We start from the raw sequence: 13,352 nt of genomic DNA, 5'->3' as shown, positions 1-13,352 counted from the left end.
TGGGCAGTGCAAACCCTAGCAGGAAGCACGGTGCGTCTGCACAGCAGCCCTCCCTGGGGATTTCCCTGCCTGCTGGAGAGATGGACCTATGGAGACTTGGGCTGAGTGTGGACAGGAGCTTGCAGAAGACTGTTTTAAGGTCCTTTACAAGGTAACGGCTGTTTTTCTGACTTCAACAACTAAATATTCTTACGGTGAGTTATCTTTTTCTGCTCGTTTTGTTCACTTAAAACACCCTTGTGTTATACACACACACACAGACCTACTACAAAATTTTCTGTTGAGAACCCTGCCAACTAAAAAGCATTAGAGCAACCACTGCATGAAAACTACAAGAAAACTCTCATATGTTTTATGAGAAATTTGGAATTTCACTATACAGTGTAGGAAATGTTATGTTTTATATGTGTCTGTCTTGCCTACAACTAGCAAGTGGATCTTTAAGTTCTTTCCAAGTAGGGTCCTGAGGTTCATGCTCTGCCCGATCATGTCTGAATATGGCACTGGACAGACCAGTGAACTATGGGTGAGTGAACCAGTGAGTGGACAAGACTTAGCTAACTTAAGGGAGATCCCAATATTTTTGCTCTATTCTATTCCAAAGAGCTGGAACTGGCATTACTTTTCTCTAAGCTTGATTTCACCATACACAAAATGAAGTTAATACCCGCTTATCTCAGTGGGGTGTTATAAGGCTAACTCGCTGTTTATAAAATGTATAACCCCGTGGCAAATACTTCCACAAGATCTTCTGAGGATAGGACAATGCAAGACTCTAATGAGGACTAGCATTCAGGCTGTCCGTCAAGAGCGTACAGATCTACAGAATATCCCCCCAGCAGAGTGAAAGGCGGAGCGCGCGCCAGGTCGCACCAATTCAGAGGCCCAGAGGCTGACACAGCCTTTATGTAACTCCTTTACCACAGTTTTGTCCTCCACATATCACACAGATAAAGGGTAGGCACATCACCGTCGTTACCACCCATACTCATACGGTTACAGCCGGAGACAGCGTAATAGCGCACAGCTTGCGTAATCAGCACCCCTCCACCTAACTATATTGCTATAAGCGCCTTCTGCAGGGCACTATGCCCTACATTTCAGGCCATTACTAGCGCAGAAGCGAAGGTGCAAAATCATCCCTACAAACAGCTACACGCCTTCAGGATGGCTGACACACCCAGTGAAGTGGGTGCAGTAGCAGTGACACACACCTATGGAAAAGGCTGGATTTGGTAGTTTGCGAGGTGCTGCAGATCTGACTATACATGTTGCTGTCGTTTCAACACAGTGCCCTCAAAACATCAGCTGATAGTCTGGCATAGCCGTTCTCCAGCATGTACACATATGAAGCCCTCATTGCAAAAGCGTGCTTGCCACACCTCACAAATGATAGATGCTGTGACAGATAGCACTGCAGATAAAAATCTTAGCTGTGTAAAAGTATGAGAAACCATGCAAGAAAAGTATCAGTAAGGCAGAATGAGATAATATGCATACAGGTTTTTATCATCCTGGTGTCCGTGAAACACTCATTTTTAAAAGGAAGCTGAAACACAGGTAAAGCTATGAACGTGTACCTGCTTCTTGGTTAGGATGAAGTCTCCCACAGAGGAATTAATTGTAAATAAATCAGAATGGGGCTGGGACGCACTGCTGGACTCATGGCTCTTCTTCTGGACCAGTACAGAACAGCAGCAGTTTAAGTTGGATGCAGCCCAACACTGCAGGCCAACACTGCCAGTGATTGTCCAGGTTTGCAGTAAATAGGGTTAGTTCTGCAGTATAAAACCTGTAAACATAATGGAGTCAAACCACAGTTATCTTTACTGGGGAATAAAACCTGATGTAGCTTGGGAGAGAGCCATCCGCCACTTCCTGGTCATCTTCTCAGGAACAAATTTTTGGGTAGAAAGATGGAGAAGAAATGTCAATATACATATAGAGTCCTGTGGAAACAAAAGTTGTATTTACTCCACTAGGAATTCTCTCTGTTGAGTCTGGCCCTTGAGCATTTAAACCAGGATATTAAACATATTTTAATTCTGATATTTCAGATAGAGCCACAGCAAAACCAGCTGTTGTTCAAAACATGAAGTTGGTACAGACCAGAAATCAAATTCAGTGCTGGTGAACTTGCATCAAAGGTAAGTTTTAGCCAAAGCCTGCACTGAGTATTAACATCTCTGGATACTCTCTGATGCATAATTCCAATAGATTTAGTTTGGAAAAAACCTATTTTCATGTAGTTGAGTGTATGAAATGACAGATGGCATCTAGCAGACAGTTTAGAAGACAAAAGAGCTGGATCTCTTTCAGATCCTGCGGAAGACTTCCTGTGCAAAAGCTGTGTAATCCTTGTGTGCCTGAGTTACCCCACCTCAAATTATGGACTTAACAACATGTTATGTAATAAACAAAAAAAAATTAATTAGTCCTGAAAGGCACATTGTTGGTTTTAATGTTATTATTTTTTTTAAAAAAACAGCTTCTTTTAAGTATGTATAGTATAAAGCTGCCTTAGACTAGCCTCTGTATTGAAGCAGACAGCAGTTGTACTATTGCATATGCAGACAATTAAGCCTGTGCTTGTTGATTCCAAGATCAGACAAGCTTTTTTGGCACAGCTAGCAGCCTTTATAAGGCATATCAGCTAGAAAGCTTCAATACAAGGAGCATATAAATTTGACAGGCTGCACAAGAAAATCCCATGCACTGCAAATTGCTGTGCTAATTTATTTCAGCTTTTTCCCTCTTAAAACATTGATGTAATCAAATGAAAAAAATATGATAGTTCAATAGTTAAAGTAATCAAAACACATTTTTAAAGTTAAGGTCTTTCGAACAATTTAAATTTGGTCATGCTTAATGCATATAACACTTTGTATGCCTTCTTTACTGGTAAGTGAATAGGTTGTCCCTTACCACGTGGTGTAACATTTAGATCTTCTGTCAAATGCATTGATTCAAGCACTTCTATGGTTTCCCACTAGAAAAGTTCCTGGTTGTTGTGACTCTCTTTGTAGCAAGGCAAAGTTCTTTTACTGCTGTTTTTGTCTTTTGGTGAGCTGCCTGGAGGGATCACTGGCAGCAACATACAAAGTTCTGACTGCTTTCTTCCTGCTACACTTCATAAATACTATCCAATATATCTGTATTTCACTTTCCCCTTAAAACAGTCTCATTGCTAACCTGAAGCCAAACCTGAGTGGGAATACTTTCAATTAGTGCAGAAGCACCTGCTCATTTATCAAACATTACAGTAGAATACTCTTCACTGAAAGTCATTAGTAAATGCTTTTGCACGTGCATTACTAATCATCTGATCATCTGGACTTTGTAACATTTCTATTGCTATTTGTGTCATGAAGAAGCAGAAAATGGTTTGAAATAGTTCTGAAATGAGATATCTCATTGCTGTTTTTATAAAAAGGTTTGGAAGGAATACAAACAGTTTGCATCTCGAATGGCAACTGAGAGGAGATCTTCCTTGGGGCAGGCTGTCCCACAGCTTCCTGTTAACCTTCTGCACCTTTCCTGAAGCGTGCAGGCTTCAGACAAATGGCCAGAGAACAGCTGGGAATGTGTGCTCCTTTGGCATCGGCTGCCACTGGCCTGCCTTTTCTGAGCGGAAATTTGCCCATCTGAGATGTCCAGGTTTTAGGAATGTGTAGATAACCAAGTAGAAGATGACAACTTCAATTAATGATATTAAAAAATCATTTTTTTCTGACTACCATGCTGCAGATTTCCTTGGAGGCTGATTTGATGCTATGCCTTTGGATGCTTTCCTCCTTCTGCTCTCTTTAAGTAGAAGACATGGGTCTCAGCTTTCTTAGAACCAGCACATCCTGCTGGGTGCACGGATATAGGAAACGAGCTGAGATGTGTTTGGAAGCCCTCAGTCACAGACCTAATTTTAGTGCTTGCAGGCTGAAAGTTAAACTAATGAGAATAGTTTGTCATAAACTTCATTACTTTTTTTAAAGCCAATATCAAAGCACAAAAGAAGTTACTCTGGTTAGATCGTTCATCTTCTCCCTGCTCTCCAAGCTCTGCAGCTCTGTTGCGGTTCTTCTCAAGGCTTAATTGGTCTGTAAAATTATCTAAGTACAATCATATTGCCAATATAAAGGAATTAATTGCAATCAAGAAAAGTTATCTAATCTGAAATAGATGAAACAGTAAAGTGGATTGTACAAATGTTTTATAAACAATGATTATTGGTGTCAATTGTGCAAAAACAATTTCCACAGAATAAATAAATAATCACTTTAATAAATAAGCATATCTAGGCTATAATATAAATAATTATTATTATGAATATGTATTAATATTGCTAATATGTCTTGTTCCTTTTTGTTCTTTGGCAGACTGTTTATCTTTACTCCTTGTGTTGGTGCCACTCTGCTTAGTCCACATCTTGCCTGACATCAGTGATGGCAGGGGAGTGTGATCCTTTGTCGTGTTGATTCATTCAGCAGCCCATTCTGTTTCAAACATGTGGTCAAGGCAAATGGCCCTACACCGATCTGAGGATTATGACTCATTCTTCTGGTTTCCTTTTGATTTAAATGATAATGTCAAAAAAGGTTCTGAAGCTGTGCTTTAGACAATGCCAACTAAGCGTTTTCTAACTGCCCAAGGATATGCTGCAGTGGTTTCACCTGAAGGAGGCACAGGAACCACCGCTACCACTATACTGCCTGCATGCAACTTGGGAAGCAGGTTGGTGTTCATCTTGTCCTAGCCGGTGACAGATCCATTTCAGAGCTCTCACCAGACCTCCTGCCATGATTAGTGCCATCAAAATAAAATGTAGTTCAAGTCAGTGCAATTCATGCAAAGTTTTGATTGACTCTTCTCACGTGAAAGAAGTAGCAGCTCTCCATACATCAGCATGCAGTAACCTTGCTTCAGCTCTGACTTTCAGGCAGCATTGGGATAAGTTGGACTTCCTTGTCCATCCGGGCCTCCAAGAGTTGACATAGCTCCTCTTCTTTTTCCCAGTGCAAGTGATCACTACTCCCTAACACCTGCTGGTTTCCAAGCTCCAGGCACAGTGGCTCTGCTTGTGGTGGAGTCCGTAGCGATGGCCAGTGTGCCTCTCCAATCCATAGGGATGGGATCGCAGCAGCCAGGGGGCCGTCCAGGAGCTGAGCGGAGGGTGACTCACCCAGAAGGAGTACAAGCTGTGCTCACCAAGACCAAGCGACAAGAAGTGACACAGGTGCTGCTGCACTGGGGGAGGGAGAGGTAGATACCATCTGATCTGCTGTCTGCCAGGAGGAAAGCTCGCAACTTGGGTGGAGCAGCTCCCCTCCTGTCCTTCAGTGGGGAAACTGATCCCAAGGGTGTCATGCAGCCATCCACACGACGCGGATCATGGGAGAGGGAGGGCGAGAGACAAGCTGGCAGGAGGAGATAAGAGGCAAAGGGTGTGAGGAGCAGCTGGTGCACCCACACCAGGCAGAGGGTTTGTTGGGGTTGAAACATAGAGTGCTGAATGGATGAAGCAGGACTGCACCCATGGCCCTGCCGGCTTTTGCCATGGAGGCTCCTTCTCCAGGCTCCAGCAATGGTGCAGGCAGACAAACCCGTCTGTGCCTTGAAGCGACCATACAGGCTGTGGTCCAGGAAATGGAGGGGAGAGTGTGCCAAAGGCACCTCTGTGGTGCCTGGGCAAGTTGCTGGTCAGGGAAATGCTACCAGCCACCGCGGTGGGGCAGGGAGATAGCGAGATCCCGTTGCGATTGCTGACTTTATCAGTGCTGGGATTTTAGCTGAGGCTTCTCAGGGCAGTCGGCTGAAAAGCCAACACCTCACTACAAAGAGCTTGAGGTAAAGCAAGCACTGCTTACTGTCAAGGGGGAATGAGAAGCAAGAGCAAAAAAAAAAAAATTCCAAGCTGCTAAAAAAGGAAGAAAGGAAATAAAAGTTGACTGAAATATTTATTCCCCCGTCTGGTAAAACATACCTATTTAAAAAAAAAAAAGGCAAATTAAGATAATAAGCACCTCTTTTCCATCCACGGACGCCCACTGAGGGAGGAGGGGGGGGGTCCCCAAGGGAGCGTCAAGAGCCGCCGATCCACCCTGCACCTGCTCCCGCTCCCGGCGCGCTGCCCTCAGCCGGGAGCCGGTTGGGAGCCCACAGTGCGCCTGCGCGGCCGGGCCGGACCGCCGCGCACCCCTCGGGCAGCCGCCGGCGGGCAGCGAGCCGGCGGTCACGTGACGCTAAGCGCACCGCACCGTGCGCTGCGGACGGTGCTGCGGAGCCCCGGCCGGCGTGCCGTCCGCCTGCTCGCCCGCCCTCCTCCGCCCGCCTCCGCCTCCTCGCCCTCCTCCCTGCCCGCGGGGCACGGGAGCCGGTGACGGGAGCGAGGCGGAGTCTGGAGGGAAGATACCGAGAGATAGAGATTTAAATCACTTCCCCGGCTGTAGAAGGGCAGCAGCAGCAGCAGCCCCGGCGCAGAGGCACGGACGCACGCGCCGAGACAGGTCTGCCGGCTCCGCCGCTGCTGCTGCTGCTCACCATGGGTGCCGCCGCCGCCGCCGCGCCCCCCCGCGCCATGGGCCTGGTGTCCAGCGTGGTGAACGACACCCTCGAGTTCTACCGCTGGACCTGGAGCATCCGAGGTAACGCGCCAGGGCGGCCCCGCCGGCAACCTCGGCACCGCCATCGCCGGTGCCCGGCGCCCCCCGCCCGCTGTCACTGAGGCGCAGCGGTTCAAAATGGCTCCGTCTCCCGGGAAACGCGGCGCGCGCCGAGGGGGCTGAGGCGGCGGGCGGGTCCGGGCCTGGGTCTCCGGGCCTGGGACCGCGGCGGGGGGCCAGGCCCCTCCGCACCCGCTTCTCCTCCTCGTCCTTCTGGGTGTGCTTGGGTGCTTTGTTTGTTTATCTCTCTTAATCCCGTGTAACGGCCCGGGGTGCGCGGGGCATCCCTTCATGGCAAGGTGAGGGTGTCCCCCCGCACGCCTGCGGGCTGGACGTAGCAAAATCCGCTTCCCGGAGCCGTCGTTCCTCTGGTTCCCTCTCACCGCAGAGTGCCTTGGGGTGGTCATATGGGAATCGGATGTCGGAGGTAAGCGAGGCCCTCCGGTAATTCATGCCGGAGCTCAGGCGGCCTTTGGCTTCTGCGGCAGATGGGAGTCCTGTGACAGCATCGCATCGAGTTCAGCAAACTAAATGAGGAAATGCTTGTTGCCGTCAGTGCAGAAGCTTTTCATTTTATATGAAGTGCGTTTGAGTTCCTTCTGCTGTTTTCCGTTTTCAATGTGCTCCATTTTTGTATTGGTACCCCATGACTGCAATGAGGAAGATGCTGAAGGAAGAGAAAATGTCTTGCAGTATGGAGAAATGTGAAAAAGCAGCTTTCAGTGCTGGGACAGCAGATGAGATGGTAACTCACTACAATGACCAGTAGTTCTGGAAGTAGTGGTCAGCGTGAACGGTCAAATGAAATGAACGAGGTAGAGTTGCAGCTTTCATAGTTGCTGTTGTGAGTAGCCTTGGGCAGTTGACAGAAGAATCACTTCTCTGGATGTTTTGGTTTTTTTTTTTTTTTCAGTTGTCCACGCAGCGATGAGGTCTAGGATATTTTGATTTAAACCTAGAAATATATGGAACAAAACTCTGGGGTGACTGCAACTATGGATGTATTTTGTGGCAGTATGATAAGTGAGAGTGCGAGGCCTTCTTTACAGATGGGAAGCTCACTGCATCAGCAGTCTTTTCTTTGCAGAAGGGAGGGGGACAGAAATCTGACAGATAATAAATCAATCTTATAGATGGAGGGAGCTCACTTTTTTTCATAATTTGCTTTCCCAGCCTGTCTTCTGGTTTTTGCCATATTTTAAAAATTAAGCTTGCATGCGTATTTTTTTCTTCTGTATTTAAAACCTGCTAGAATATGAGATCAAATAAAATGCTTGCAGCAGCACTACATTATAATCTACCAGTGTTCTCTCTCTTTCTCTGCCTCTTGCAACATACAATTGTTCGTAGACTGCCAGGTAATGCATGAAAGATGCTGTTCTAGCCAATCAATAGCATTATCAGATGGATATAAAAATAGATGTGGGTACAAAGTTGATATGCTTATGGATTACTTGTTTGGAAAAGGCTTCAAGTTCGGATATATTTCCATGTTATTTAAGTCTGTATATAGACCATGTATGTTGTAAGCAAAAATGATTAGAGGGAACAAACCAAGGGGGATGAAAAGGCAAGTTTATTTAAGGAATGTAAAGATAAGTAACTTACACAAGTACTACATATAGAGCAAACTTTTATTTCTTCCTCCTGCTTCTTTGGAGAATGTTAAGCAGTAGTAGGATGACATTATGATGGCATCTAAAATATGCTTAAGTCTCTTTTACTAATTTACTGATGCAAAATTTTAAATTTTTGCTCTAATCTTAGTAGCGTTCCTGTTAACACAGGATTGCAGTGTAATGAAGTAATCAGTTGCATTTTGCATAAGAGGTGGAGAGTTTCTTGTTCAGGTTCTGGTTTTCAGTGGGTCCTTGCAAGGATAGTTTTGGATAGCGCCTAAGTCACATCAAAGCCATGTTACTGCTCTTGTTTATAGCCAGTAGCATGTAAAAGAAGGTCCCCCTGTAGTTTTTACAGTCAGGTATGGATATACAAAACTTGTAATATCACACATTGTAGTTACAAGGTAGCTCCAGATAAGAAAGTGTCATTTATGAGGCAATGCTGCATTACTGTTTAATGAAATCATATCTTAATGTCCTAAGTTTGCCGCTTAAATATCTGCTCAGTTTGCATGCTTTTCTACATTAAGGAAAAAAATAATTGCCTCCCTTTGCCATTTCTGAGTGAATATATGTTTAAGTCATTAATTGAGCACTGTTATGTGAATTCATGCAATTCACCTTTGTGTCAAGAACTATGGCAGTGATGTTGCTCAACAGAAAACTCAAATTATGGCATGCAAGACCATTGCCTAACATTCAATATCATTAAATAAAAAACTATACCACACAGCAAAGTTGCTCAACAAATGATGCCATGCAATAGCATTACACAATAAATCACACTGAAACACTACTACACAGCAAAATTACACAATAAAATGTGAAGAAATTTTATTCCCACTACTACTCCTACACAAAAACTTCTCATTCATATAAAACCAAATTTACTTATTCTCTCCAGTTCTCACTTCCATTTTTTATTGGACACCCAAGTCTGTCTTTAGCCCTGTTCTCAGTATTCAGCAGGATTGTCCTGCCAGCAGGGGTTTTCTAATGCTGCCTGGGACTCCTGTGATGAGACTTGTGTAGAACTGTGCCAGAATGTCCCAGTGAATTTTGTGCTGCTTTATTTTTGTGCTGTAAAGATTTGGCCTTTTTCCTTCTCTGCTTTGTGCTAGTTAAAAAGCAACTGACCTTTTCTGAGACCAGAAAGAACCCCAAAAGACTAAGTATATGATGAACCTAACTGGACTTTTTTTTAATGTCAAAATTTTTTTAGCATTAAGCATGTTATCTGAAGCTGGTTTCTTTGTGGTTTTGTTTTTTTTAAAGCTTGCATTTAGGGATAATAACAGTATTCTATGACTTTTTCCCCATATATTTAAATACACTTTCAGCCTTAGGTTAATGGTTTTGCTTGTTAATCTGTTAAAAACCTACTTGTTTCCTCTCCTTCCTTGACTGTCTTTTTAGACCCCTTTCATGTAAGCCTAAAATCTGTTGTAACTATATATTCACCTGAAAAGGCTGAAGGAGATCATTTAGGAAGCCATAAACTTCAAGGAGAGGTAGAAAGGACAAAAACATGGTCTTAGTGGTCAGTTACCAGCAGAAAAAAAGGTGGTTGGTGGAACAGTTACTATCAGGAAAGATGATCATGCCATTATTTCTGTAAGGGTATGGGACTGGTTACATGCAATGGGTAGGGCAGGGCTTCCTTCTTTCTCTCAGCTCAGGTAGCTGGTTTGGGTTAGATCTGCCAGGAAGGATTAAGGGTATGATTAGATGACTGAACAAGTGACTTAAAGGGAGGTTCCAGGCTGAGTCGAGGGGACCTATTAAGATGAATAACTCAGGACACAATCCAGGAAAGAAGAATGTGGAAATCTCAAAACATGGGTGAAGAGACCATTGGCAGTTGGGGATGGGGAATAGGAGACTGTGCCTTGAAAAGGAGATTTGTGAAACCCTGTATCAAACAGCTTTATTTTAGAGGAACTAGTTAATCTGAATGTATTGAACTAAAGAACAGAAGGCTTTACCGCGTTTCGGTGAGAATGATTGTTCTTGGAGCTCAAAGCTAAAAGGAGGCAGGGCCATTCCAGGCCACGTGGGACTGCTTTGGAACAGCAACTATTTACAGCTGTTGCAGTTAATAAGATTACAGACTTTTTCCATCAGGAGGAAAGGAGAGAGGAGAAAGATGCAAACTTTCACTTTAGTGGTAGGATAGTCTTCCAAGTAGCATCTTGTTCAGGAGCAATATCAATCGTAGCTTTTATCAGTTGGGTCAGAAGTGTAAGGCAGTGAGGGTGAGAAACACTGGAAACTTACAGCTGCTTGCCTTGAAAGTGAACCAGTGGAGCAGCTTCCATGGGAACTCAAACGCCATAAAAATTTTTGCCAGGAAGATCTTGGGACTAAGTTAAGAACACTCAGGAAGTTCAGGTTCAGTTTCTTTTTCAGTCCAGGGAACAGAACTGCAAGAAAATATGTTTCTTCTTCCCTCGTTCTTTTCCCCATGCAGAAACCAAGTGTGGCCAAAGGATCCTGAACATTATGCTTGAGTACAAAGTTCATTGGGTTGGTTAGCAGAACTGAGCGCAAGTCTGAGTGCAAGTAGTACCTTGCGGTATTCGAGGATTTGTGCCAAAGCTGGAGGCAAGTAGAATCCCAGAAAGGTCTTCAGAGGATGACGATGGGGAGAGAGAATGAAGGGTGAGATGAAGGTTCATGAAGCCTGTCTCACAGAAACAAAGCAGAACGTGTTCCTAAGCTTTCAGAGGGCTGGATGAGCATTAGACTTAGTGATTTGGCATGATGCTTGTCTTACAGATACAGTTTTCTTCTCAAGGGAACAGGGTTTTTTGATCTGGGACCATGACTGGGTAAAACACAAGGATTAGACAGGAAGAAACACACCAGAAACTGGAGAAGGTGGTGTAATTGGGTTTGGCTGTCTTGTGGCAGAAGCAGCACTTGAAGAAATTGATTACCAAAGTAAAGAATGTTAAAGGCTAGATTATGTGAGTCTACTGTCAACCAAACTGAGCAATTTGCTTGATTTGTTTCATTAAGTATCATATTTAACTGCCTGACAGTGGAGGGAGGGACTTCATTAGTGAAGAAAAAACAGCTGTCAGTATTGAAGACAATTTTCTGGGTGTTTGAGGGAAATTCCACCCACATTTCATTACTAGAAGACTTTACCAGATTGCGGAACTCAAAAGACAGATAATCAGAACAAAACAGATACCAAGCACCTTTGGAAATGGAAACATTCAGAAAAGTACATTACTGGAGTGGAAATGTCTGCTTAGAGATTTTGGATCACCAAGCTTCAAGAACTCGAGCCTGGGGGAGTAGCCTGAAGCAAAGCTAACACTGTGGTAGAGGAGCTGAGTTGTGAGTGGAAGACTTCTCTTTCCTAAAATGGAGGAGGAGTTGTAGGTGGTCATCTGCAACTCTCAGCTCCAGCAAAGAAATGAAACAGAAAAAAGCCTTCAAAGAGCACTAGCAAGAACGTGGTATGAACTTCTCTTTGAACGCTCATCAGCATATTCCAGAAGCCAAAAGAAATGTTTAGACAAAATGGCAAGAACATAACTGAACTTCCGAAAATTCTGAAAAGTGTCTTGAAATCTTTGGAGGAAATATTATGAATACTCTTAAAGCAGATTCCATGGAAAAATGTTGGGAAACTGCTTTATACAGAATTTAACCAAACTGATTGCATCACCTCAGTATCTACTGCAGAAGGCCAAATGACTAGATGTTTAAAATTGCAGCACACTGTAAATTACTCTTGTGGAGTTCTCGGCAGATCATGTTTCTCAGCTAAGTCTGCATTAGTGAGGTGCAAATCGTCCTGCGGTCCTGGAGCCATATACAGCAACAAGAGGTGAAGAATTCTTGAGTAGTTGAAATATCTGTGGCATGAAGCAGGTGCCACAGAAGCATTCATCCTGGGGACTGCACTGGTTAAGTAAATTGCTTGAGCATAGTGGTTGAACTGTTGTTCGTAGGTAGCTGTCTCTGGTTGGAAAACTTGATTAGAAGTTGATCACAGTAGTCATTCTGTATTTATGCTGTACTCGGGGTGAAGAAGCATATAGCAGGGCTTGTGATTATAGCTATGGAAGACCAAAGAGGTTGTATTCAAGGCAGCTATGCTACACTATCCTGTGCAACCAAGAAAGATTGTCAAAGGCTGTATAAGGACAATTAGTAGAGGAAGGTGTAGGAAACATAGGATGTAGTTCCTTTTAAGGCCTTGTAGATTAGGAGCCATGAGGAGTGGATGAGACAAGACTCCACTTTTTCCTCTGCCAGTCCAGACAGGTTTCTGGAGTTACTCAATTCATGTAGAAAGGATTAAGGGAGCACTTAGATGAAAGGTGTATGAATGAAAAGGCTCCAAGCGGGCATGGAGAGATCTTTGTGAGGAAGAATTTGCTAGGATGCAAGATTAGGGAGGGAAAAAGACTGTGGTGTGTACTTAAGTTTTTTAAGGTAAGGCGAATGGGGCTAAACATGAATGGCCTGAAAAACTGGGGCTACGTGAGAGTTCATTTCACTAAAAAGAATTGGCCATAAAAAGAATGAGAGCTTTGGCTTTTAAAGAGTGTTGGTATGAGTGGAGTGTGCCTAGAGCACAGAAGTTGGGACAGTGTGCTTTTATGGGCAGATCTGATCCATGAGGTAGGACTTCTCTGACTAGTAAACTGCTATGTGTCAGGGCTTTGCTTTCTCAGGCTGTATTTGAAAACAGGTTGAAGCTACCATTGCATTTCATAAAGAACTCTTGTGTGTGAGACTACCTGACTGACATCTCCTTTAGGAAGATGTAGATGGCAGATACATAGTTTCTGGATCTTGTTTAGGTGACAAGTGGGTATAACCGTGATCAGTTGTGCCAAGACTCAAATGCTTCTGAGCTTATGGACTTCAAGGTCTTGTGGCGTTTTATGTATGCAAAAGAAGGCAGCTCTGAAATTCAGGCCTGCCAAGACTTAGGTGGCAGCTCTGTGGGGATTTTCAGGACTGCACCCTAGACTGTAGGTAAAGCAAAGTAGCCCCAAGGCAAGCCCAGAGATGAATTGAGTGCACCATGTTTTGTATTAAGTCCCAT

The 13,352-nt window shown here is 44.1% G+C and overlaps 1 protein-coding gene across 2 annotated transcripts in view; it reads left to right on the top strand.

Annotated features, from left to right (window-relative positions):
• Nucleotides 1-6,214: 6,214 nt before the first annotated feature.
• The window catches only part of ELOVL4 (ELOVL fatty acid elongase 4), a 31,150-nt gene continuing 24,012 nt past the window's right edge, over nt 6,215-13,352 (top strand). Inside the window, exon 1 of one of the 2 annotated variants that reach the window (XM_054819402.1) lies at nt 6,215-6,638. In XM_054819402.1, coding sequence (XP_054675377.1) covers nt 6,536-6,638 — 103 coding nt within the window. In that variant the 5' untranslated portion in view covers nt 6,215-6,535. Of the gene's footprint in view, nt 6,639-6,742; nt 7,084-13,352 lie in introns of those variants that run through there. The other variant, XM_054819403.1, reaches the window with a different exon arrangement.

Source organism: Grus americana, chromosome 3 (genome assembly GCF_028858705.1).
Source record: "Grus americana isolate bGruAme1 chromosome 3, bGruAme1.mat, whole genome shotgun sequence".
Classification (NCBI taxonomy): Eukaryota; Metazoa; Chordata; class Aves; order Gruiformes; family Gruidae; genus Grus; species Grus americana.
Note: the sequence above shows the minus strand (reverse complement) of the source record. Positions and strands in the feature narration are given on the sequence as shown.